At 40.6% G+C, this 27,483-nt stretch overlaps 1 protein-coding gene across 5 annotated transcripts in view; it reads right to left on the bottom strand.

Annotated features, from left to right (window-relative positions):
- Positions 1–18,143: 18,143 nt before the first annotated feature.
- The window catches only part of LOC138751621 (sperm-associated microtubule inner protein 4), a 70,071-nt gene continuing 60,731 nt past the window's right edge, over positions 18,144–27,483 (bottom strand). For all 5 annotated transcript variants that reach the window (XM_069914146.1, XM_069914149.1, XM_069914148.1 and 2 more), the window contains 4 exons: positions 26,978–27,060; positions 24,008–24,182; positions 23,636–23,727; positions 18,144–19,100 (listed from right to left, as the gene is read on the bottom strand). In XM_069914146.1, coding sequence (XP_069770247.1) covers positions 18,186–19,100; positions 23,636–23,727; positions 24,008–24,182; positions 26,978–27,060 — 1,265 coding nt within the window. In that variant the 3' untranslated portion in view covers positions 18,144–18,185. The remainder of the gene's footprint in view (positions 19,101–23,635; positions 23,728–24,007; positions 24,183–26,977; positions 27,061–27,483) is intronic.

Below are 27,483 nucleotides of genomic sequence, written 5' to 3'. Positions count from 1 at the left end.
TGCCGTTCATCCTCTTCCTTTAAAGCGCAGAGGTGGACTCGCACTTCTCCGTCCACAGGGAGAGCACTCAAACCTAGGAGAGCCTGTAAGTCCCTTCCTAGGAGGTTAAATCCAGCCGAAGGTAATAACAAGAGGTCTTGTACCCCTTCTCTTTCTTCCAGTTTCACTGTTACTTGGGGAATTATTGATACCATTCTGGGAGCTCCTTCTATCCCAGAAATTGTCAAATTACTTTTTATAGGCTCAGTTCCGATTGGCACAGTTATTACACTACTTCGTTCCGCTCCTGTGTCCACCATAAACACCACCTCTTCTCCCTTGGGACCAATTTTTAGTTTTACCAGGGGTTCCCTCTTATATTTGGTCCCTAACATTTGGAACCCCTGACACCCCTAATCTTCTTCCATAAGTTCGAGGGCACGCAATTCCCTCTTATATCGGGGGCATTCCCTCTTAAAGTGTCCTTCCTCATTGCAGTAATAGCACTTAACGAATCTCCGGGGTCTTCCCTCTCTTGGATATTTTGGATTGTTTAGAGGAAGGTTTTGTTTTCTTTCCCCTCAGGATTCAGCATTCATCTGTCGGATAGTCTGTACCATAACCTTTGTCGCCTTCTTTTGATCTTCTTCTTCTCTCTGCACATATACTTTTTGTGCCTTTTTTAACAGTTCACTTAGGGGTTTTTCACTCCAGTCCTCCTCCTTTTCTAGTTTCTTTCTAATGTCTTGCCATGATTTGGAAACAAATTCAATTCGAATAAGCTGTTCACCCATTGGTGTACTAGGGTCCACACCAGCATACTGTTGGACATTCTTTCTCACCCTCTCCAAAAAATCAGTAGGGGACTCGTCTTTCCCCTGGTGGTTCCCAAATGCCTTGGTAAAATTGTGACCCTTTGGCACAGCCTCCCGTATCCCTTTAATTGTCCACTCTCTATATTGTCTCATACTTGCCAATCCCTCGGGTGTTCGTTTGTCCCACCTGGGTTCATTTAGGGGATATTTTTGTTCATGGGGTCTAGGGTCCCCAGGTTGTTCATATTCCCACATGAGGAGGGCAGCCCGTCGAATCATCTGCCTCTCCTGGGGTGAAAATAATGTTCCCATTATTGCCTGCATCTCTTCCCACGTATATGTGTTTGGTCCCAAGAATTGGTCAAGCTGTTCAGCCAGTCCTATAGGATCTTCCAATAACTTTTTCATTTCTTTCTTAAATCCCCGCACCTCTGTACTAGTTAGGGGAACATTCACATATCCCGTTCCCCCTCCCGGTCCTCCCATAGGAACTTCTCTCAGGGGATTTAGGTTTATTGAAAACTTTGATGGTCCTGGACCAGTCTGGGATCTTGTCCAGGGTCGGTTTACCGGTGGAAGTTTAGGGTCCGACTCCCTTAATTCATCCTTTTTATCCCGGCCCCCTTCGGGGCAATCAGATTCATCACCTTTCCCCTCCGGTAATAAGCTTTCCTCGGGCGCAGTAGGCACCGGGGGAATATAAGGAGGGGGAAGGTTGTCCAGAGGTTCCCATTTCTTTTCTCCTGCCACTCTCAATTTAAAACATTCTGTTAAGGATCCTGGCCAGGGAACCCAACAAAATGCATATGCTGACTCTTCTTGATTCACCTTTGGTCTCGAATTTACATATATGTTTAATGCTTGTCTAACCCAATCCTCATCAGATCCAAATTTCGGCCACCAGACCGAGGAACCTTTAATAGGTTGTTTTGACCAAAGGAGACAATATTGGACCATCTTTTTCTTGTTTTTGTCCCGATATCTATTACTATCCCAATTTTCAAACATTCTCCCCAAAGGGCTGTCAAGGGGTACTCCCAGGAATTGTCCTGAATTTTCAGACGAGCCCTTAGATTTTGATCCTCCCATTTTCCCACCTAGATCTGTTTATCGTTGCTGAGGACCCTCTCGCTCTGGACCCTACTCCCTTCCTCTCAGACGCCTCGTCGGAGGTGCTGTCCCTCCTTCGGTTACCGCTGAGGTTTTCCTGGGGTTGACCCCTCTCTTCTCGGCACTTCGTCGGAGGTGCTGTCCCTCCTTCGGTTACCGCCGAGGTTTCCCTGGGGTCTATCCTAGAGTCCCGCGACAGGGTCCTCACACAACGACAAAAGATCTATACTTAATCTATTCCGTTAGGTTTTTATCCAAACAGGTGTATCCCGTTACACCTGTTACCCAATCCCCACACCACAATCGTAAGTCGTCACTTACCGGTGTCTTCCCGGGGATTGAACCGTCACCCTTCTCCTCTCCGTCTTGTCGTGTCACCCTGTCCGGATACCACTCGCTCAAGCCGCCCGAAGCGACGAGCAAGGGACTAGGAGCCGCTGAACTCAGCGGGGTGCACCGCCTCCGATGTCCCTCTTCTCGCCTCCCCTCACGGCCGGAGTGTAGATCCCGGACGAGCCCCCATTTGTCAGAAATAAAACTTCTCACACATGAGTCTCTTTAAAACTGATGACACGACAAGCTTTATTTACAAGTCTGCAGAGTTGGACTCAACTGGTTTCTCACCAGTTAAGCCCCGATACATACAGTGCATTGATTTTTATACCTTTATTATTTGCCCTTCCCCTTCTTATTAATAGTTCTAATTGGTTAGTATTACAAAAACATTCTAAGTATAACTGCATTATTAATTATCACGTTCGTTACGTACGCTGTGAACTCTACATTCACTGAATTCTGTTTCTCACACTTCTTATCAATCCTTTGTCTCCTGCATGTCTCTCACTATGACCATGAAAAGATAGGTTTAAAAAAACATATTCAGCAGCTCCTTCTGTCCTTGACTGCTAGTAAACTCTCTGTCCGTTCTGGCTTCCCTGTTTATGATTAATCATCACATTTTAACTTAAGTCTTTTTAACCTAAATTCTCTATATCACACCCAACCCCAACCAACCAATTTTCCCCTGCAACCGTGTCTGCCTGTCCCGCATCGGACTTGTCAGCCGCAAACGAGCCTGCAGCTGACGTGGACATTTACCCCCTCCATAAATCCTCGTCCACGAAGCCAAGCCAAAGATGTGAGTGGAAAGGAAAAGGTTGAGAACCCACACCATTATGTTCAGGTGCTTGCCCACATTTTGCTCAAATCTTGATGAAGGGCTCAAGCCCGAAACATTAGTTATGTATCTTTAGCTTTACTCTATAAAGTACTCTGACCTGCTGAGTTTCTCCAGCATTATGTTTTACTGTACTTCAATCACAGATTGTGTATTACTCACGATGCAAAACTAAGTTGGTCTCCCATCTTTGCATGTGATTAACATCTCTCTCTTTCCAGCCTATTTATAAATAAAGACCTCTTAAACTTTGACAAAAGGCTCAGGCCAGAAACCTAGGGTATATACAGATAGTCCCTGACTTACGATGATCTGACTTAAGATTTTTGAGGTTATTATTGTCGTTTAAATCTATGCTGTACTTAACTTTTGGTGAGGGTAGATTGATGTCTCCCAACAGCACTGTATCAGTCCCCACACTAATTCCACTGCTGTGCTCTCTCCTGACAGCCCTGTGCCGGTCCCCACACTGATCCTACTGCCACACTCTCTCCAGACTGCCCTGTGTCTGTCCCCACACTGATCCCACTGCCACACTCTCTCTCCACAGCCAAATGCCAGTACCCACACTGATCCCACTGCCCTGCTCTCCTCACAGCCCCGGGTTGGTCCCCTCATTGATTTCACTGCACAGCCCTCTCCTCAAAGTCCCATTTTGGCCCCCACACTGATCCTACTGCCATGCTCTCTCCAGACTGCCCTGTGTCTGTCCCCACACTGATCCCACTGCCCCACTCTCTCCCTACCAGTTATAGGTATGGTCTCAGAAAGGCAGATAGAGTGTATTCCGAACAAGCGTGAGACGTTAAGTTTTGTTACGTACATGACAGCAGCGATAAAGATTAGCCCAGATGGTGTTATATTTAAATAATATTTTTAATTATTAATCAACAAATATATGACACCTACTCTAATTTAACTAACTTATCCAAACTTAACTAAATTTATATACAATTATCTAACTTAAACTTTAACTATGGGTGAATATATTGGTATGTGTGGAATAGCCCAAGGCTCAATTCTTGAAAGGCAGTTCCAAGTTTAAAGTTCAGAAATTCAATGATGACAAGATGGCTGAGTCACACAGGCTTTAGATGAATGGTGAGATATGCAGGCTTTAAATAGTTGAGGCACGCAGACCTTAGATTAGATGAATGGTGAGACACACAGTTCTTAAGATGAAGTTAGCAGTTGCCAAAGTGGATGAAAGGGATGTGGGGAGATGACAGAATGTTGATTACTTATGACACCCTGGTGAGTTCCTTTTTAGACGTCCCTTCTTCAGCATTTAGAACTCTTTTCATAGGCCAGTAGAGTACAGTGTTTCTTCTGAAACTTTAAAACCCTTTTCATGGGTCAGTAGAGTGCAATATTTCTTCTGCAACTTTAAAAACTTCTTTTGTGAGGACCAGGCTTTTTATGTTGATGAATGCTGATCCAAGGCTTTCCAGTTTGTTTTTTCTCTTCTTCATTAGATTAGTACAAGGGGTTTTACTATAATGTGATTTTCTTTTTCTTTGCTTTAATTTCTTTGATTGAGTATGTGGAGATGAAGATACTATTATTGTGTACAGTACAACTTCAATTATCCAAAACTGATTCTCCAAAATCCTCAGTTATCCTCAGTGCAGTGGACCTCGGACCCCCGGCACCGGCAGCAGCGGACCTCGGGCTCCTGGCGGCAGCAGCAGCGGTCCTTAGGCTGCTGGCGCTGGCAGTTACAGACCTTAGGCCTCTGGTGGCTGCAGCAGTGAACCTTGAGCTCCTGGCAGCGGTGGGGACCTCATGTTTCGGGCACAAGCAGGGCCTCGGTATGGAAGTGTTGGTGATTGGCAGTGGCCACCAATTTTTTTGGTGAGAGTTAAACTTTATTTTAATGCTTAAAAAGCCTTACCTTGTTATTTGTTGTTGTATTAACACTGTTACAAGTGATTTGCTGTTGCTACTGGGCTGTTTTTAAAAAAAATGACCAGTTCTCCAAAAAAATTTATCCGAAATGGGCCCGGTCCCGACCATTTCAGATAATCGGAGTTGTACTGTGTATTGTAATCTTTTTAATTATGTATCCCTATTCTCTCTGTGTATTAAAATCATAAAAAGTTTGAAAAATAAAGCTGATGATGTTAATTGCTGAACTGTGGTTGATAAAGAGCATCCTAATGTATGCATCTTTGGTGTCCAAGTGCTTCAGGGCTTTATGTAGAGCCAGTGAAATGGTATCTGTCTTAGACCTGTTGCTACAATAGGCAAATTGGAATGGATCCATGTCACTACTCAGACAGGATGCCTCAGATTTCCTCAGGGAGCTCCGACTTCCTCCCATATTCCAAAGACATATGGGGTTGGTCAGTTAATTGATCATATTTTAGATGGCATGGGCTCATGGGCCAGATGGGCTGGTTACCGTGGCTGTATCTCTAAATTAAAAACAAAGAATGCAATCTCATCACCTCATTACAGTAAGGAGGTGAAGGCTTTAGAAATGGTATAGAAAAGTTTTTACCAGAATGTTGCCTGGATTAGAGGCATGAGTTTTTAGGAGAGCTTTGGGTTGTGTTCTCAGGAATGCCAGAGGCTGAGGGGCATCCTGATAGAAGTTGATTAAAGAAATGTTGACAGGGTAGGTAGGTCAGAACCATTTTTCTTAGGGTAAAAATGTCACATACTATAGAGCATGCATTTAAGGTGGGGGATGTTTTGTTTTCTATGCAGAATGTTAGATCCCTGGAATAGGCTGCAGGAGCAGTGGCAGAAGGTTTAATTATAGCATTTAAGAGGGTTCTAGATAGATGCATGAAAATGTAGCGATTAGAGGAATACATGTCAGTGAGGATTTCTTAAGTGAACAGCAATCTCAAAGAGTACAACCAGATTAGATCTTTGAAGTGCACTTTGCTTCTGTTGAAAACTCTCACAATAAAAAAAGTTATGAAGCATTTTAAGGGATGTATTTAAACCTCCAGCTTAGATTTCAGACATGTTTCATCATAGATTAAAAAATGCCACGTTGTAAAAAAAAATAATGGTAGAACATTAGATTTGTCAAGCAAATGATACAATTTGGAATTCTATTGATGGAATTGTATCAATTGGTTTTGATGAATAAAACAAGATAGCCTCTGTGAAGATACAACCACTACACTGGCCGCACCCCCTTCTGGCCTACTGCAGGGGTAACCACAGAACCTGAAGGTAGGAAACCTGGGAGGCTGGCCCCACCTGCCCGCTGTCAATCACCGGCCCGTGTAAAGACTTGAGCCAGCCCCTTTGGGGGAGCAGTCGGGCACATGGAGCCAGGAGCTACAAACACCTGGTGTGCAAGTTTAAGCTGATTAAAGCCTGTAGTACTGTCTTCTTGTTGTTTGTTTGCACTGCAGCGTGCCACAATTTAATCAGCTTAAAATTAAAAGGACCATGGAGAAGTTCCTCACCATCGAGAGGCTGGACATCGACCTTCAGCACCTGGATGTTCCAGCATACTTTGAGATCTGGAGGCCTGCGATTGAGGCGATCATCTACACGCAGGCTGAGGTCATCAATACAAACCAGAAGAAACCCATGGTACTACGCACTAAGCTGGAACCCCATGCATTCCAGACAATCTGAGAATGCATGGAGTTGAACCAGCCATGGCCACCCTAGAAGGCATGTACCAGCCCTTGACGAATATATCCTATGCCTAGTACCTGCTCAACATCAGGGTACAACAACGAGGTGAGAAGGCAGATGCTTACCTGGTGGCACTGCGAGAGCTAGCACACCTGCGCACGATCAAAACTGGGGTGACCACTGGGGAAGTGGAGCGACTCGTCCGAGATGCCTGTGTGAGGGCTGCGGTCGACAGTGAGCCGCAGAGGCAGTTGGAGGAAAATAATGCTTCCCTTGCCAGGATCATGGAAGTGGTCTGCCCCCTAGATGCTGCAGCCTGCCATATTGAGGTTTTCAATGTTCACCTCCCCCATCCTCCGGCCTGGCTGACACCAATGACAGCAGTCACTGAGGGACCCCAAGTGGAGGAGACGATCGCAGCTGCCAACGCAGTCACTGCTCTAAGTACTGCGGGGCCCGGTGTGGATTGGACAGGTGCTCCCGAAAGAACTGCCCCGCAAGGAACTCACATTGCTCCTGATGCAGCAAGAAAGGCACTTCACTAAAATGTGCCAAACCCACTGGGAGCACTGCAGTCCTCTGCGACCGACCAGGAGCACCTCTCGACTCTCTGGGCACCCCCATGTGCGAGTACCAGGCAGCACCATTACTCCGCCCGCACTGGTGACATCACTTCCGGCCTAGCAGTCGATTCACACTGCCGCCATGTGTTCACCCAGGCGCCACCATCTTTCATTGTCCAACTTCCGCCTGCACCGATGACATCACTTTCAGCCGGACCCCCAGACCAAGCTGATGCCAGGTGCGACTCCTGGGAACCGCCATCACGGGCCAGCTAACCCCCCCCCCCCCCCCTCCACCTTGAATCCAGCTCACCCACCTTGCTGATCAGATGTCAGGGTCAACATGTGCATGTACAAAACTACGCACTTAACGCACCCCACATCCCTGAAGACACCTACAGACTGCTACTCGCCACAGCTAGCTGGAAGCAGCGACTTGGACTCTGAGCATCCACTATACTATTGGAGGACATCTCCCATGGATTCAGGTACTTAATGTTGAACATTGCTGTCAACAGGACAGTCATAAAATGTCTGCTTGATAGCGGTAGTAGAGAACTTTGTGCACCCAAACGTGATCCGTAAACTGGCACTCAAAGTGTACCCACAGACTTTGCTATTGCCTTTGCATCCCAGGACCACTCCATCACAGCACTGTGTGCTGCTCGGTGAACTTGACTGTGGGAAGGAAGACATACCAAGGGTTCAGGCTTCTGGTTATGCCAAGGCTCTGTGCCCCAGTTATCCTGAGACTTGACTTCCAGTGTCACCTCCACAGCCTCACCCTTGCCTTTCGTAGCCCACTCACCATCCCCAGCACAGAGTCCAGTGACTGCCTATGGTCCACCTACAGACTCTCCACCCTACGGGTACCCCCTCCATGCCTCTTCAAGTATCTGACACCAGACTGCAAGCCCATAGCTGCCAAGAGCAGGCGCTACTGTGCAGCTGGCAGGGCCTTTATCAAGGCCGAGGTGCAATGACTTCTGGTGGAAGGAGTAATAGAGCCCAGCACCAGCCCATGGAGAGCCCAGGTCCTTGTCATAAAAGGGGGAAGTAAACCGAGGATGGTCATCAACTATAGTTAGATCATTAACTGGTACACCCAGCTGGATGTCTACCCAATTCCCCGCATCGCTGACATGGTCAACGAGATAGTCCATTATTGGGTCTTCTCCATGAATGACCTGAAATCGGCCTACCACCAGCTCCCCATCCATCCCTGGGATAAACTCTATACCACTTTTGAGGCAGATGGACACCTTTATCAGTTCTGCCGGGTCCCATTTGAGTTCACAAATGGAGTCTCTGTGTTCCAAAGGGAGATGAACCGTATGGTAGACCGGCACAACCTAAGAGCGACCTTCCTGTACCTGGACAATGTCACCATCTGTGGCCATGATGGGCAAGACCATGATACCAACCTGGAGAGATTTCTCCAGAAGGCAGAGGCACTGAACCTCACCAACAACAAGGAGAAGTGCGTGTTCAGCACTACCTGTCTTACCATCTTGGGGTACATCATGGAACATGGTGCCATTAGTCCTGACTCCGAATGCATGCGTTCGCTGATGGAACTGCCCCTTCCCCACACACTCAAGGCCCTCAGCAGGTGCCTAGAACTCTTCTCTTACTACTCCCAATATGTCCCCTGCTTCTCAGACAAGATCTGCCCACTGGCCCAAGTCACCACCTTTCCCCACCCCGCAGAGGCACAAGCAGCCTTCACCCACATCAAACAGGACATTGTCAATGCCACGATGCTTGCTGTGGATGAGGCCACCCCATTCCAGGTGGAATGTGATGCTTCTGGTGTTGCTCTTGCTGCCACCATCAACCAAGGGGGCAGACCCATGGCCATTTTCTCCAGGACCCTCCACGGCTCAGAGCTCAGGCAGTCCGCCATTGAAAAGAAGGCCCAGGTAATCACCAGTGATGCCACTACCTGGCTGGCAGAAGGTTGACCCTTCTCACTGACCAGCGTGCAGTGGCATTCATGTTCAGTACCACACACAGCGGCAAGATCATAAACGATAAGCTCTGGCCACCTTCAGCTGTGACATTCAGTATAAGCCGGGGAAGCCTAACGACTCTCCTGATGCCCTGCTCCAAACCTGCGCCAGCACGCAGTCCCAACAACTGCAGGCACTGCACAACACCTCTTGCCACCCAGGCATCACGCGCCTGTACCACTTTATAAAGACCTGGAACCTCCGTTTCACCGTCCAAAAAGTCTAGACCTTGACTGGATCCTGCAGGGTCTGTGCAGAGTGCAATCCGCGCTTCTTCTGCCTACCATAGGCTTATGTAATAAAGGCCACTCGGCCTTTTGAGAGACTCAGCGTTGACTTCAAGGGACCGCTGCCTTCCACAAATTACCAGCCCTTGCCTTGACACCTCCACCACCAAGGTGCTGGTGCAGATCTTCACCATATTTGGATACCCAACATTCATCCACAGCTCATAAGTAAGGAGCTGCACCAGTACCTGGTGGTGTGAGGCATTGCGGCTAGTTGCACGACTAGCTACAACCCTAGGGGCAATGGGCAGGTTGAATGTGAAAATGGGGTAATCTGGAAAGTAGTCCTCCTGGTCCTGAGGTCAAAAGGATGATCCATCAACTATTGGCCAGAGGCCCTTCCCGAGGCACTTCACGCCATACAATCGCTCGTGCACGGCTCCCAATCAGACTTTCACCAGCGCCTTTTCTCCTTTCCTAGGAAATCAGTGACTGGCATCTCCCCACCAGCGTGGCTGATGTCTGTGGGACCAGTACTCCTCCGTAAACACACAAGGACACTCAAATCCAACCCCCTGGTTGAGGAGGTGCACCTCCTCCATGCAAACCCAAACTATGCCTACATCAGGTACCCCAATGGATGTGAGGACACAGTCTCGATCAGGGATCTGATACCAGCAGGGACCCAGCCCCCCCAACATGGGCACCCCTGGCCCATCCAGGACTCCCCTGGGGTCGACACCCTCTCTCCGCCTCTCCACAGGCCCCCACCCCCCCTGCAGACCAGCCTGCACCCACACCTTCACACTGGTAGACACCCTCACTCTGCCAGACACCATCCGGCCCACACCAACAGTCACCCTGGCCACCCCAGACCCAATCGACCCTGCCCCACCAACCATTGACCAGGAGTCTGTCCTGTGACGGTACCAGAGACAAAGATGACCGCCGGACTGCCTGAACTTTCGGACTACTCTGCCCCCCCTCCCCCAAAGACTTATTTTAAGAAGGGGGTGAATGTGGTGATACAACTACTACACTGGCCACATTCCTACTGGCCTACTGCAAGAGGTAACCACTGTACCTGCAGGTAGGCAACCTGGGAGGCTGGCTCCACCTGCCTGCTGTCAATCACCAGCCCTTATAAAGACTCGAGCTGGTCCCTTTGGGAGCAGTCAGGCACATGATGCCAGGGACTACGGAGACCTGGTGTGCAAGTTTAAACTGATCAAAGCCTGTAGTACGATCTTCTCATTCTTTGTGCTTATTTGTTCACACTGCAGCTTAAAATTTGATCCCTACGCCTGAACCATCTATCTCTGAACCAAGCAATTTCAAAATAGTTCTGTGGTTTTGCAGATAGTGTTCTGTAAATTGAATCGGCTAAGTACAAGGTAAAACAGTGTTCCTTCAAATTTTCTTACTGTATTTTGTCCATTGCATGAACTTCTTTGTATGTTACCAGCAGATATTCAAGAATACTTGTTCCTGAGCCACGGATGTGTTTAAAAAATACATTATCAGTATGATATTGCAGAACTGGGGAAAAAAAAGTGTTTATCATTAAAAACAGGTATTTACTCTTTTTCTGGGCGATCTTCCAATCCCCCACTGAGAGCTTAGATATTGTAAAAGTATCAAATGAAGTTCATGAACTACAGACATCTACAAACTCTGAATCATTTAACCAGCGTATCAGAATTACATGATACCTCAGCAGAACAAAATTTACATTGTTTTCACATGGCATGTGAGTTTGTATACATCTTGCTTAACTTGTAGAGATCTGGTAAGACTGCACCTTGAATATTATGTACATGTCTGGCCTCCCTCCCAAAGGAAGGATTTACTCAAGACAGAGATTATAGTGAAGGTTATTTCCCAAAATTTCAGGATTGAAGGATGTCTAATTAGAACAGAGACTTGGAAGAATTTCTTCAGCCAGAGGGTGGTAAATCTGTAACTTTGGTGTGAGATGTGAATTGGTTAAAATAGATTGGCAAATGGTATTGAAAGGACTAACAGTAGAAATGCAATGGCAGTCATTTAAGGATAACTTGGAGCAAGTGTAGAAAATGAACATCCCAGTTTATATGAAGAATAAATCGAGGAGGGTAGCGCATCCGTGGCTAACAAGGGAAATCCGAGAGTGTCAAATCCAAAGAAGGAGCTTACAAATTAGCCAAAAAGAATAATATCCCTGATGATTGGGAGAAATTCAGAGTTCTGCAGAGGAAGACAAAAGGATTAATTAGGAAAGGTAAAAGGGATTATGAGAGGAAGCTGGCAGGGAACATAAATAATGACTGTAAAAGCTTTTATAGATACGTTAAGAGTAAGAGGTTAGTTAAAACAAATGTGGGTCCGTTGCAGAAATTAGTGAGTTGATCATGGGGAACAAGGGTATGGCAGACTGTTTGAATGACAATTTTAGTTCTGTCTTCAAGGAAGACATAACTAATCTACAGGAAATTATTGAGGATTGGGGATCTATTGTGACGGAGGGACTAAAGGAAATAATTGTAAGTCAAGAGGTTGTATTAGTTAAATTGCAAGGATTAAAGGCGGATAAATCCCAGGGGCCGGACAGTCTGCATCCGAGAGTGCTGAAGGAAGTACCCCAGGGAATAGTGGATGCGTTGGTGATAAATTTTCAACTGGTAATATGCAAACATTGTACTTTGTGTTATTCCATATTTATCTTTTAATTGCTCAAATGTTAATAAATTATTTCCCAAAAAGCAATCTTGTATTTTTTTGATTCCTTTTCAAGCCCATTCCTTGAAAGATAAATTATCTATTGTAAAGGGGATTAATGGGTTTTGTGTCAATAACATTTTTGGTATTTGATAATTTATCTTTTTTTATTCCAGGTGTATTCTTTTCCATAATTTAAGTATGTGATGTAATACTGATGAATTGTTGTATTGCACCAATTTTTCATCCCATTTATAAAGTATATGTTCTGAGATATTTTCTCCCAATTTGTCTAATTCTATCTTAGTCCAGTCTGTTTTTCGTCCTCTAATAAAAATCTGATAAATACATTAACTGCGCTGCCCTGTAGTAATTTTTGAAATTTGGAAGCTGCAGTCCCCCTTGTTTGTATCTCCATGTTAATTTTTCTAGCACTATTCTTGATTTCTTACCCTTCCATAAAAATTTCCTTATTATTTTCTTCAGTTTTGCAAAAATGTTTTCTGTCAGGGGAATTGGTAAAGTTTGGAATTGATATTCACCTTAATACAGTTTACTCTATTAAAGTTAACAGTGGTTCTTCCATTTCTCTAAATCTTGCTTTTTTTTTATTAATGATTCATAGTTTAATTTGTATAAATGTTTTAGGTTATTATCTATTCTGATACCAAGGTAATGTATCGCCTGTGATTGCCATTTATAAGGGGTTTCTTTTTAAAATTCTGAATAATCAGCTTTGTTAATTGGCATCACTTCATTTTTATTGATGTTAACCTTGTATCCTGATATCTCTCCATACTCTTATTTCAGTTTCGTATATAGTTTTTATTATTGATGTGGGTGATGTCATGCTGATGGAGAAAACCAGCCTTCCACAGAGAAAAGTAAAAAAAAAGTAATAACAAAGCTAGACAGAAAAAAAACAAAGAAGACCTGAAAGATAAAGAAACCAAGAAAACCCAAGAGATGGCACCAAAGAAGATCACAGAGACAGATAAAGAAGAAGACAGGAAAACAACAGAAAGAAAAGAGATAGGCCTTACCGTAAAAAAGAACGTCCAATCTCCAAAGCCGTTAGATGCCCAGCTGGACAACGGCCCTTCCCAAAATGGACTACAAAAATGTCTCACTGAGCCACAAAAAGAATCGCAACTGTGCATGCATAAAGAGTCGTGCATGTGCAGTGCTCATAACAAAAAAAGACACTAATGGGAGGCGTGCCCAGCAACGGGATACAACTGAAGTGACAGAGAGAGTTGGGCAGGTGACATCATGGCAAGAAGAGGTGAACAGAAGACAAGAGAAGGAGCTAGAGAGAAGAAAAAGAAGACAAAGACTTACACGGGAAAGAAGAAGGTAAAAAAGATAAACAGTTAATAGATAGAGACTATTTCGATGAACAAATGAAGACATTAAAAGACATTTTAACAACAGAATTTAACACAATGAAAATAAAAATGGAAAAAGCAGAAGACAGAATGCAAAAACTAGAGCTGGCCATAGCAGATATAGGAAAAAGAACAGATGAAGTGGAAGAAAGTCAGGCAGCTGTGGAATTAGAAATGAATTAACTAAAAGAAAGGCTGAAAGATAGAGACAAGGAAATTAAAGAGTTACAAGATTTGTTAATTCAAAAAATTGATGTGTTGGAGAATTATAGCAAATGAAACAATATTAAAATAGTAGGTGTACAAGAAGGCATAGAAGGGTCAGACATAAAGGGATTCATAAAAAGATGGATCCCACAAGTCTTGGAAGCGGAAGAACTACAAGACAAAATAGATATCGAAAGAGCACACAGAACACTGGCACCAAAGCTGCATTCAAACCAAAAATGATGCTCCATAATAATAAAGTTACTAAGACACACAATGAGAGAAAAAATATTAGTGCGGGCATAGGATAAAGTAAAAGAAAATAGACAACCACTGGAATATAAGGAACAAAAAATATTTTTCTATCCAGACATTAGTTTTGAGCTCCAAAAGAAACGGAAAGAGTTTAACTTGACAAAACAGACATTGTGGAAGAAAGGCTATAATTTTGTACTACGACATCCAGCAGTATTAAAAGTATTCATTCTAGGGAAAGAAATAGACTGTTCTCAGACCTGAAAGATGCCTAACACTTTGCAGAACAATTGTGAACAAACAACAAAATGAGAAGTATGAAAAAAAGACTACCAAAACAATGTATAGAAATATGTGGTAAAGATAATAATGTGAATATGAGGATTAAGGTTGAAAAAGACAAGATAAAAGGGGGAAAAAAAGGAGCTTAGTTATATGTTTGGAATATGTATAGTTTTTCTCGGGGAGGGAAGAAGAACTGCTACTGCAAAATCTGTTGACGCTTGCGGTTATTAGCGCAACCCAAGGGAGTTGTGGTTGTCTGGCAAAGAGTCAAAGGCAACCCAATGTGGGGGGGGGGGGGGGGGTGGTTAATGTTATTTTTGGTAGGAATATTTTGTGTTTTTTTTTGTAGGGGTTTCTAGGATAATTTGTTTTTTAATCGTGTCATCGTGTATTGAGATGTGCAAAAATAATTTAAAAAGAAATATTGGAAAAGAGATGGAAGAGTTGAGGAGACAAGAGAGAATTGATAAAGGAGGTATAAGATGGGTACATTAAATTACATGAGCATAAATATTAATGGAATACACAACCAAATTAAAAGGAAGAGGTTACTGACATTACTAAAAAAAGAAAGCGGACATTGCATTTGTGCAAGAAACACACTTAACCAAGATAGAACATAATAAACTGAATAAAGACTGGGTAGGTCATGTAATGGCATCATCATACAATTCAAAATCCAGGAGAGTAGCTATATTGCCAATCAATATAAAGGAAATAATAACAGATCCAGCAGGTAGGTATGTAATGATGAAGTACCAGATTTATTCAGAATTTTGGAATGTACAAAATATCTATGCACCTAACAAAGAAGATCAGGAATTTATGTTTTTGTTGTTGGTTCAGATCCAAGGGAGAGTTAAAAAGACAGAATACAAAGCAAGATTATTATCGGATCACTCTCCCTTATTATTAACAATCAAATTAGTGGATGTCCCACCAAAGACATATAGATGGAGGCTAAACCCTGCACTGTTAAAAGACAAGATTTCAAAGAATATATTGAACAGCAAATTAAAAATATTTCAAGATAAATATGGAGTTAGTAAAAGATAAATTCATTTTATGGGATGCAATGAAGGCCTTTATTAAAGGACCAATAATTAGTTATATGACTAAAATTAAAAAAGGAATATAATCAGGAAGTAGAACAGTTGGAAAAAGAGATAACAATTATAGAAAAGGAATTAGCAAAAAGAGAAGATACAGAGAAAAATAAAGATTTGGCAGAGAAAAAAAATAAAATACAAAACACTACAAACATATAAAGTAGAGAAAAATATAATGAAAACAAAACAAAGATATTATGAACTGAGAGAGAAAACCCACAAAATATTGGCCTGGCAACTTAAAACAGAACAAGCTAAAAGAACCATTCTAGCAACAAGAAAAGATGATAAACAGATCACATATAATCCATTGGAGATTAATGAAAAATTTTAAAAATTCTATAAGCAATTATTCCAAACTGAAAATATATGACAAAATTGATGGATTTTTATCTAACATTGAACTACCACATCTACAAATAGAAGAACAAAATAAATTGACAGAACCTTTTAAGACTGAAGAAATACAGGATATATGAATGAAACTACCAAACAATAAAACACCAGGTGAAGATGGATTCCCTATAGAGTTTTATAAAGTTTTTAGGAATCTATTAATGCCTCCCCTCCTAGAAGTAATTAATCAGGTGGAAGAGACCCGAAACTTACCAGAATCATGTAAAACAGCAATAATCACAGTAATTCTGAAAGAAGGATAAGACCCGCTATTGCCAATGTCATATAGACCAATATCATTATTGAATACAGATTATAAATTAATAGCAAAATTACTAGCAAGCAGACTGAATGACTGTGTACCAAAACTAGTAAGGCAAGACCAAACTGGATTTGTTAAAAAAAGACGGACAGGTGATAATGTTTGTAAATTTATCGATTTAATTCATGTAGCACAAATAAATAAAATGCCAATGGTAGCTGTTACGCTAGATGCAGAGAAAGCCTTCGACAGGGTAGAGTGGAGTTATTTGTTTAAAGTGTTACAGAAATTTAAACTACCGGAAAAATTTATTAACTGGATTCTTTTCTTTGGCTTGGCTTCGCGGACGAAGATTTATGGAGGGGGTAAATGTCCACGTCAGCTGCAGGCTCGTTGGTGGCTGACAAGACCGATGCGGGACAGGCAGACACGGTTGCAGTGGTTGCAGGGGAAAATTGGTTGGTTGGGGTTGGGTGTTGGGTTTTTCCTCCTTTGCCTTTTGTCAGTGAGGTGGGCTCTGCGGTCTTCTTCAAAGGAGGTTGCTGCCCGCCAAACTGTGATTAGATCATTATATAATGGACCATTATATAATAATAAATGGATATGTATCAGATTACTTTAACTAAAGCAGATCAACAAGACAGGGATGCCCATTGTCCCCTTCACTGTTCACTTTAGTTATAGAACCATTGGCAGAGTTGATAAGGAAGGAAACTATGATAAAAGGAATAAAAATACAAGAGAAATAATATAAAACCAGCCTATTTGCAGACAACATTATAGTATATTTAACAGAGCCAAATAGATCAATACAAAAAACAGTATATAGAGACCTTTAGGAGAAATGGAATGCCTGAGATTATTTAAATATTCATACCCACAGTTTCTGAATATGGATCCATATTCTCCAAAATATATATTTATCTCTTAAATTATAAGTAATTTTCTCAAGTGGTACACAACTCTGAACTTCCACATGCCATCTCTCCATTCCCAAGTCTGTATCAGACTTCCAAGTTATAGCAATACATTTTCTATTTATAGCTAAAGCAATTTGAACAAACCTCACTTGATACATATTCAATTTTAATTTAGGTTTACCTCCTCTAATATCACCCAATAAAAATAACATTGGATCCTGTGGGAATTCAACTCCTGTTATTCATTCTAATAAATTACCTATTTCCAACCAAAAAGGTTTAAGCATAGGACACTGCTAAGTAGAATACAGAAATGTTCCAATTTCTTGTCCACGTCTAAAGCATAAATCAGAAAAGGTTTGATTCAATTTATTTAGTTTTTGTGGTGTCAAATATAACTAATGAATAAAATTATATTGTACCAACCTATATCTCACATTTATTGTTCTTTTCATACTTCTCTACATAACAATCCAATTGCACTCATCTATTTACTTATTCAAATCTACTTCCCATCTTTGCCTGTAATTATGAACCCCTATTTTCTGAGTTTTTTTGGTAACTACCAATACATTATTGAAATAAATGTCTTTATATCTCCATTACACAACAATGATTCCACTTCTGTCCCTGCTGGCAATTATGGATCTTGACCAAAATTTTCATGTAAAAAACCTTATAACCTGATTATAACAAAATTTAGTACTTTGAGATATCTTAAACTTGTCCTTCATTCTACTTAAAGTAATAAATTTCCCTATGAATATAGTTCTTAATGGGTTGACAGGGTAAATGTGCAGTTAGTATTTCCTAAAACCAGAGATAACATTCAGGATAGGGTTAGGGTTAGGGTTAAGGGTGGGAAAAATTACTTCACCCTGCAGATGATGGATAGTTTTTTTTTATCCAGAAGGGCATCAAGGGCTTGATCATTGAGTATATTTAAGACAGATGGATTTTGGGGGATTAAATAAATCAAGGCCAGTATGGCAAAGTGCCACTGGGGTAAAATATCAGCTTTGATCTCTTGAGTAGGTTCAAGAATAGCTTTACTCCTGCTTCTATTTTCCTTGTTTCTTAATTCACTATAGTGACATTTTAATAACAAGATATAAAGTGATGTAAATCAAAATTACTGTTTCAAATCATTGTTACCTTTAATGTTTTCAAAGGTCTAGAAAAGCATTCCATTGTGAAAATAATATGAATTTAAACCAAAGAAGGTGTGTTTTCTTCCTAAATAAATGTTTTCCCAATAATCCATTGGTTTTTCTGGAGCGATCTCATGTAATTTCTGGTGCTCTAGTGTTTTATTGAATGGAAGTGGGAATTTCAGTTTTGAGATCCGAAGCTTGGATTCATCACAAACCAAGATATTGCCACATTCAATTTGTGGCTGTTGAAGTGCTCTATAAAGTTCCTCATTTTCTGTAGGACAGGATATTGGCTGTAAATATTCAGATGCAAGGTGATCCTTATTAAAACACTGTACCTTTTCTTCATTGTCATCTGCATCATTTACAGGTGGTTTGTTCAGTGCCATGTGATTTTCTTTTGAAGTATAGCCTAACAACTTGCTCTGAGGTAAATCTGCATATTTGCTTTCATTTTGCACTGATTTTGGTCTTTTTAACTGCTCAAACTTTCTTATTTTGCAAGAGGGATTTGTATTTTTAACCAGAGTTTCACAGCAATCCATCAACCTTTCTGGTGTTGATGGAATGCCTGATGGTTTCTCATAACTTCCTTTTTGTTCAACTTTGTACCTTAACATGTGAATGTCCGAATAAGGGCAGCAAATGTTTGGTGCAGTGTTTGTTCGGCAAAGAATATTTTTCCAATTTATTGGTTTTGCTTCATTAGCATCTGCAGTTGTGTCATCCTTTGGTGATACTGAGCCAGCCTCACGCATCGATGGCTGAGATTTCACATCAATTGATTCACACGGTGGGACGCTCGCCAGAGTCGGAGAGGTATCAATACATGGATAGTCAAAGACAACATCTGCAAAGTCTTCATTACCACGCTCCTTTGTTTTCAAGGGACGCAAGGGAGAATTAAGCATCAAGGTTGGATGAGATTGTTCTTTCTGTTGAAAAAATTTGCAACAGAATGAGTTACCAATAAGCAGAACTTATCTTGTCTGCTGTAAACCAGCTCCATATACTTGACATTTAAGTTGCATGTGCAACTTATTTGAAAGGAAATTAACTTTAAATGTTCCTTGCCTGGATAGGAAAATAATGTGACTGAATTTATAATGTACTTGTTAAGTCAACAAATTATATGAAGAAACATATCTACGATATTCAGTCAAAATGTATCAATGAACAACAAGTAAGCTGTTGAAAAATTTGAAACCTCAACTTTTAAACAAAAATTGTATTACTAAAACCAGTAATCATAAACTGGTAATCTAATAGGAAAGAACAGCTAAATGGAGAATTTTTAAAAAATGGACAATTTAACCAAATCACAATGAAGACACTGAAGCTAAATACCTTCCCATGTGTTATTATATTGAAAGAGGCTAGAGGTTAGTATATTTTATTACTCCTACCATTCTAGTTTTTTTTTTGCAATAAATTCTATGACTGAAACAACAAATTTGCAAAGAGGAGCAACAAAATCATGGAAGGGAAATGGTTTGGGAGATTACCCGTGGCATCTTTCCACTTATTTATAACAATCTGAATAGATACACAAACACAAGGAGTAATTAAGGATATGTACATTGCTTGTCAGAGTCCTCTTCAGTTTGTCTGCGCCCTGCTCTTTTGGAAGTCACAACAATGTTGATAAAAATAATTTCAGTGCATAAGTCAATAGGTGTCTAAGTTGACTCCCATTTTTCAGCCACATTTTAAGAGTTTTATGGTATATCCAGCGTATAAGTTGACCCCAACTTTCTGGATGCCTAAGTTGGTCCATTGACTGGCGTACAAGTCAACCCCAAAATTAGTGATGCCTGAGATGGGTCATTGACAGGTGTATATGCCGATTCCCACGGATTGATCTGATGGGCATTGGCTGGATGTGATTGCTATCATGGAGGTCCATCGACACAATGCATCTTACGACAAAAGTATGATATGAATTTTAAGTTGAAAGTGATGGATGTCCAAGAAAACCAACAAATGCACTGTTGCAATAAAATTTGATGTACATGAGAAGTTAGTAAAAGATTGGAGGAAGAAAGAAGAGACTTTAAGAAAAATACCAAAAAGGCAATGTTCTTTGAGAGAAGTAATCACTTGTTGGCCAGAGTTGGAAAATCACATTGCAGAATGGGTACATGAACAGAGGAAAGATGGCTACATAGTCACCCGAAATAAAATAAGAACATTTGCACTGCAAGGGGCCAAGTCACACCCAGACCTCAGTAAAGAAAAAGGATGGATGGATGAAAATGGTGTAAAACTATGGATAGACAATGTGTGGAACAAGCAGCCAGGGGGGTTTGCACAAAAAACAGAATTTGCTGGTGTGGGATGTGTTTTGTAGCCACTTAACTGAGAATACTAAAAATAAATTAGCACTATGGCAGTTATCCCACGTGGTTTAACATCTATAGTGCAACCTCTCAATGTCTGCTTGAACAAGCTATTCAAAGACCATGTGTGTGAGGAATAGAATACGTGAATGCCGAGTGCAGAAGTCATTTACAAAAGGCAGGGCAATGCGTGCTGCACCACTTGATATGCTGTATAACTTTGTGGTCAAGGCATGGGACAAAGTTAAAGTAGAGACTGTGATAAAATCATTTAAAAAGTTCAATATCTCTTGTGCAATTGATGGCACAGAAGATGATTTATTGTGGGACATTGACGATGAAGCTGAAACTGCCTCATCAAATACAGACTGGGAGCCATAAGTTGACTGTTTAAACAGTGAGAGTATAGATGTGCTTGCCACCATCTTTGCTTCAGAAGCTGATAGCAAGAGTGATTTTGAAGGGTTCTAATTGTACTGTTGTTTTCAATAAAAATCTCAATGAAAATCTGTCACAGTTGTGTTTTTTTTGTTTTTCAAGGGTCGACTTATACACCGAATCTGCTTTTCGTGGATTGACTTATACACTGGATTGGCGCGGATTGGATTTTGAACTGAATTTAAGATCTCAAAAGTATATTGGGCATTCAAGTTAACCCTCATTTTTTGAGAGTTTTTTTGGGTTTCACGATTCGAAATGGATATAGGAATCATACATTTTGGGAACAGGCAAGAAAGTGCTGTTGAATCAAGATCATATCAGTCATGATTTTATTAAATGCTGTAGCAGATTCATGGGGCATACGGACTCCCGATATTTCTTCGGTTCTTTTTGAAATGCCATCAGCTGGATGAACACAAAATTAACCAAGGGATGGACTACAGAGAAAAGTAGCGACTGATAATTTTTTACATTCTGAAATTCAGGTGTAACATGATGTTTCTTATAAACTGACATTGGAATCGCTACCTACTTTGATATATTTTAATTCTCTAGGTATGGCAAGCTTAATTAAACTATTTCCAGTTACATGGAATTTGCAATAAAAAGAGTGAAATTATGCATCTCAGAAATATAGAATGATAAAATGACATACACCCGAGGGATGAAATGAATAGCAATTTTACAATTGTAAAACCAAATGCAGGTGCAACATTACCTGGGAGTCTTGTGGAGAGATTTTTATACTAAAGATATGATTCAAACCTGATCACAGCAGCAAAATAATTGACAACTACACCAAACAGATTATAGGTATTAACAAAAATAAAGTGCTATGAAATTTTCCTTTTTCAATGTGTTGTTTAAATCTGAAAATCTGGAGGTGGAAACAAATTCAAATGTGAATTCCATAAGCTCTTGAACATTTTGAACAATCTGCAAGTTTTGAACATTTAAGTTATCCTCTGCTTCTAAAGAGGATGAAGGTTTGTTGCTGGGCCACAATTATTTTTGGCCATACTTCTCTCAGTATGCCAAGAAGCATCCTATTCAATACAATTGACTTTTCCATTTGGAACATTGCCATACTTCTTAAATCTCTTTAGAGTAAAAGTCCTGTTATTTGGGATTCAAGCAATTGGCAGCCTCAAGCAATTAGCAAAAAAAAAATTGCAGAAAATAAATAGGTAAAGAATACAGATGTTTAAAATTGATGATCCTCACCATTAGTTTGCCTATTATGCAATGTCAAACAACCGGAACATTCATTTATCCGGCATCTACCAATCCCATTTGGTGCCGGATACCTGGGGTTTTACTGTCTATATTTTTGAATTTAATTAGATTTAGACATACAGGACAGAAACAGGTTATTTTGGCCCATGAGCCTGTGCCACCCAGGTGTATGTCATTTTATCATTCTATATTTCACTCTTTTTATTGCAAATTCCATGCAACTGGTGGAAACATTTTTATCAGGCACCGACTTTCCCTGATACCTTTTGAATGGTGGGAGAAATGGGAGCACTCAGAGGAAAACCCACACGGACACGGAGAGAACGTACAAACTCCCTACAGACAGCGGGGGATTCAAACTCCGGTCCTGATTGCTGGTGCTGTAACAACATTGTACGAACTGCTATACTAACCATGCCGCCCTAATTTTAATTCTATTCAACTTTCCTACCTCTTCCTCCCTTAACTGGAACAGTGGTAATATTCTCTTCATTTGTATTGAAAGTTGAAAAGTACTTAGTATCTGAACCAAGTGAAACTCCACAAGATCTCTTTTAATTCAGTTTAGCCCTTTGGCAACCCTTTAATTTTTAAAATATTAATTTCCTCTACTCAATCTAAATTTTTCCATCTCCTTCCCACTCATCATTCCTCAGTGACACCATTCCCTCTGCTTAAATTAACAGCCAATTTTCATTTTTTAAGGTGTCCTTTGAGGCAGAAAAAGTGCAACGATACATTTCCATCCGTATACAACCAAAGCATTAAGAATCTACTTGGTGGATAGCAATTTGATAAGTTGATTGGGAAATATTACCCTCATTACATTATTACCTTCATTACCCTCATTACATTATTACCTTCATCCAGCCACAAATTATGAAATCCTATCTTATTATTTTGACTGTGATTAGGAATCTGTTTCAGGTTACATTTAAGTCTGCCATCTTATGGCCATAGATAAAAATGACAGAAGCCATTACATTGGTTCACACATTCACATGGAAAATTGATACTGTGAAACACTCAATGTGAAATTCTGCTTCCTCTCTGCTATGACAGATACTTGCTTTCTACTTTCTATTATCTACTATCTTTCTATGATTTAAACTTTAAACTGCAAAGTAAGATACTTCCTTAAGTTTTTTTTTCAGTTCTGATTACCTGAAACACTGGCTCTTTCTTCTCATTGACGCTGACTCATTAAATAAACACTTGAAGCATTTTCTAGTTTTTATTTTCTCTCCTTCATTATGATGGTCCTTAAAACCCAACTGTTAACAAGCATTTGGACAGCTTCCTTTGACTGATTTTTTTTGTAAAATAAATGGTCTCATCTAAGACTTCAACATCCTTAACGGCTGGTAAATGAACGACAATAGGTGGACATAAGATGTTGTGTATGTACACATTGTATTATATAGAAGCCCATATTTTACCTGAATGTAACTTACCAGTTCTATGAAGTAGCTGTATTTTCCTCTCAGCTTTGCCATCTTTTTGTCAAAGTAATCATCTAACTGAATCGGATTCATTGGTCCACTACCTAGTTGTTGTTATAAATAACTCTATCAGTGAAAAGGGGAATAACTAACTATGCATTGAAATTTTGAATTTAGTAGCCTTTAAATAATGAGTTGATTCAAATAAACAGAATAAACCACATATTTTAAACAGAAAATGGCTACTCAAAACTTGTTACTCTGGATCATAAGTTGATATTAATTTAAGGTCATTCACTTATCTAGAAAATGTGTAATAATAATTTAAATCCACTTGTTACAGTTATTTTCAAGTGTAATTATTTCAACTTTATTTAAACTCACCAGTGAATTCCCTGCTGTGTGTGTTTAGCCAATGAGATTTCTCTATGTTTTTCAGTATATTAGCAGTTCTCTCAGAAATGGCATGTTCTGCGGACCGCAGTGGTCTGTTGGGGGCAATAGTCTTGGGTGGTGTGGGATAGAATATTTGCTTGTGCTCGGGAAATGATTTAGGATACTATAATGAAAAAAAAGCACCATAATTTAGAGACTCAATAGCAGAATCAAATTGTAAAATCAAATATTACAAGGAACTTGCACTCCTTCCCCAACCTCTGTGGAAAGATTGGATATTTATTACATGTTCTATGTTAAAGTATATACTATACTGGAATGTTTGGAATACCCAATGGATTCATCTAGAGACAGACTGCATATTGCCCATTGAAAGAAGTAAATCACAACATTCTGTAGACACTGTGGTTGAAGTGAAAAACACACAATGCTGGAGAAACTCAGAGATGAAGGGCTCAAGCCCACAACATCATAACATAAAGGACAATGTTTGACCTGCTGAACTTCTCCAGCATTGTGTGTTTTTTTTACTACTGTCCATGGAGTTGTACTAACCACACTGGACAACATTCTTTTCCAAAAGCTTTGCTTCCTGAGGACAAAATGGGGATTATGATGGACAACTTCAAGCTGAACACAAAGATAATTTCATATTTGCTGTAAGAAGTTGGAGAAACATTACATTAACTTTTAATGAATTTAGCATGTTTAATTGCATAATGATGCAGGCACATTGTGTTAGTTCAATTGACATAAAAATATTTAACTGCTGATTTTTGTTTGTACACAGCATCTGATGCCTCTCATGCCAGTGTCCACCAATATTACAACCGAAATAGAGCTCAAGTGCTTTCTTATTAAGTGCAGTCATACTACATGTGGTGTGCTTCAGTGCGAATAAACAAGCACAAAGTATGAAGGCTGTACTACAGGCTTTAATTAGCTTAAAACTTGCACTCAAGGTTCACTATCCCTTCTGGCTCCATGTGCTCTGCTCCTGCCCAACGGCCGGCGTGAGCCTTTATATGGGGCTGGTGATTGGCAAGGAGTAGGTGGAGCCAGCCTCTCAGGTTACCTCCCTGCAGGTACAGTGTGTTGACCCCTGTAGTAGGCAGTGCAGGAGTGCAGACAGACACAGGCATTCATGGACAATCCAGTAGTTGTATCACCACATTCACCCCCTTCTTAAAATGACTCCCGGGGGGGGGCATGGAAGTAAAACAGTGTCCATCTCTGTCATCGTACCCAGTGTCTGCTAGATACAAAGTAGTTGGGAGAGAAAAAAACATATTTACAGGTTAACAAATTTAGGTAATCTGGTGGTCACCATTGCCTCTGGGACTGTTGCAGGACAGGCTCCTGGTCAGTAGTTAGTGGAGACAGGACTGCCTGAAGGTTGGTTGGGTCATGGGTGGTTGGAGTGGCCGGTGATGTGGGTGGGGAGATGCATGACAGTGAGGGGATGTAGATCTGGGGTGGGTCTATGGGCAACCGGGTCCCAGGGTTGATGGTGGGGAGGGGTAGGATGTCGACTCCAGGAGGGTTCTAGAGATGCCGGGGGTGGGGGCTGGGCTCCCGCCAGTGCCAGGTCCTGAGTCGAGATGGTGTCCTTACATCCATCAGGGCATGCCATGTAGCTGAGCCTTATTTATCAAGCATATTCTGGGCACACAAGAAGCTTCATTCTTAGGCCATTCATCATCTCCTCTGAAAACATATGGGGTTTGTTGGTTTATTGGATGTAATTGGGTGGCATGGGTTTCATGAGCCAGAAGGGCTGAATACAGTGCCTTACTGTTAAATTTAAGTTTAGACATACAGTATTTCAGGCCATTTCAGCCCATGAGTCCGTGCTGCCCAATTAATCTACACCCCCGGTAAGTTTTGAGTGGTGGGAGGAAAATTGAGCCCTCATGAAAACTCACGCAGACATGGGTAGAATGTACAAACTCCTTATAGACAGTGCGGGATTTGAACCCTGGTCCAAATTGCTGGCGCTGTAAAGGCATTGCGCTAACTGCTACGCCAATTGTGCTTCCCCAAAAATTATAAATATCAACTTTCGAATTCCTCTGTCTCAAGGGTGGAGAGTAAGGGAACAACCATGATTTTTTTCTCAATTTCCATGAGTACTTTTAGGTTTAACTAGGCAATCAAGTCCAACAGAATCAAACTGGATGGTAACCGAGAACAGAGTATTATGCTGGGATTGCATTCATTTTAATCATATGACTTGGATTCTCAGGAAGGTCTTTCTTGACACAATCAGATATAAATTTAACTCTCTTATCTATTGTCTATTGACTTGTGCAGCTGCAGAGGCTGCAGGAGCATTGGAGGTCAATACACAGACACTTGGTTACTCTGGGGGACTCTCTTTTGCTTCTCTTTCTCTGACTGTAAGGGGTGATGGTGAATCTTTGTCTGCCATATGGCAGACTAAAAGCAATTTTGTGTAATATTACATTACTGTTTTATTACATGACAATACACAGTATCTGTAGTATTTAACTAAACTCAAAAAATTGACCAAACAGCGGGGAGAGGAGATTCTATTCATATGAGTTGGGACATATAAATTTGTGCTGAACAGCTGAATTGTCTGGATGTTATGGTAAAGTAATTGAAAATTATCCAAGATTATTTTAGAAGTAAATTAATTTTGTAACACAGTGACCATACATTTCAGCTTCTTAATTAATTTCTGCTGTGAAATTCCTGCATTATGGGGTGAGTTGAAATCTTGGTTGGTCCTTGAAGCTTTTAAAATATTGGTTGGATCATAGAATATATCCAGACAGTAATTGTAGTAATGATCTATTCTTTGAAGAATTTGATAGGAGCTATCAAAAAATAAAATCAAAGATTTCCCATTTAAGAGTGCAATTTTCACGTGTTAAATTGAGTGGAAAAATCAAAGAGAAATTATATTTTTCAGTTTTGAGGATACAAACTTACATGAAAATATCCTTCTTGTCCTGGCCATTGTAAAACCTTAGCCTCCATGGGTATTTCTTGTTTCTCAAGTCTAAATGGAAATCCTGAGATTGATGGTAAAGAATTAGTTCTATGGCTATTTATAAAACTCAACAAAATAATTAAAAAGGCAATCTTTTCATCAGGAATTTATCAATTTAATTGGTTGAAATGATTTTGTTCAGAGGTGATCGTTCAAGAAATTATATATCCGAACATAGAAATTCAAGAAAAATAATTAAAAATGAATGCATCTTAAGTGCCTGTAGTTAATACTAGAATCAATAGATATTAACTCAAAATGGTTTGAGTCATCCACTACTGAACCTAATTTTGTGTTCACAACTCAACTTCTTTTAAAAAGTCAGAAAAAAATTGTTTCTTTAATCTCAGTGTTAATAGAATACAGAACCCCCCCAAAAAATACATTTGTGTAGAACAATGAGTTTTAAGCAAAGGAATTTAGTCAAATGGTGATTGGGTTATTC

The sequence above is a fragment of the Narcine bancroftii genome, chromosome 1 (genome assembly GCF_036971445.1).
Source record: "Narcine bancroftii isolate sNarBan1 chromosome 1, sNarBan1.hap1, whole genome shotgun sequence".
In the NCBI taxonomy this organism is placed as follows: Eukaryota; Metazoa; Chordata; class Chondrichthyes; order Torpediniformes; family Narcinidae; genus Narcine; species Narcine bancroftii.
Note: the sequence above shows the minus strand (reverse complement) of the source record. Positions and strands in the feature narration are given on the sequence as shown.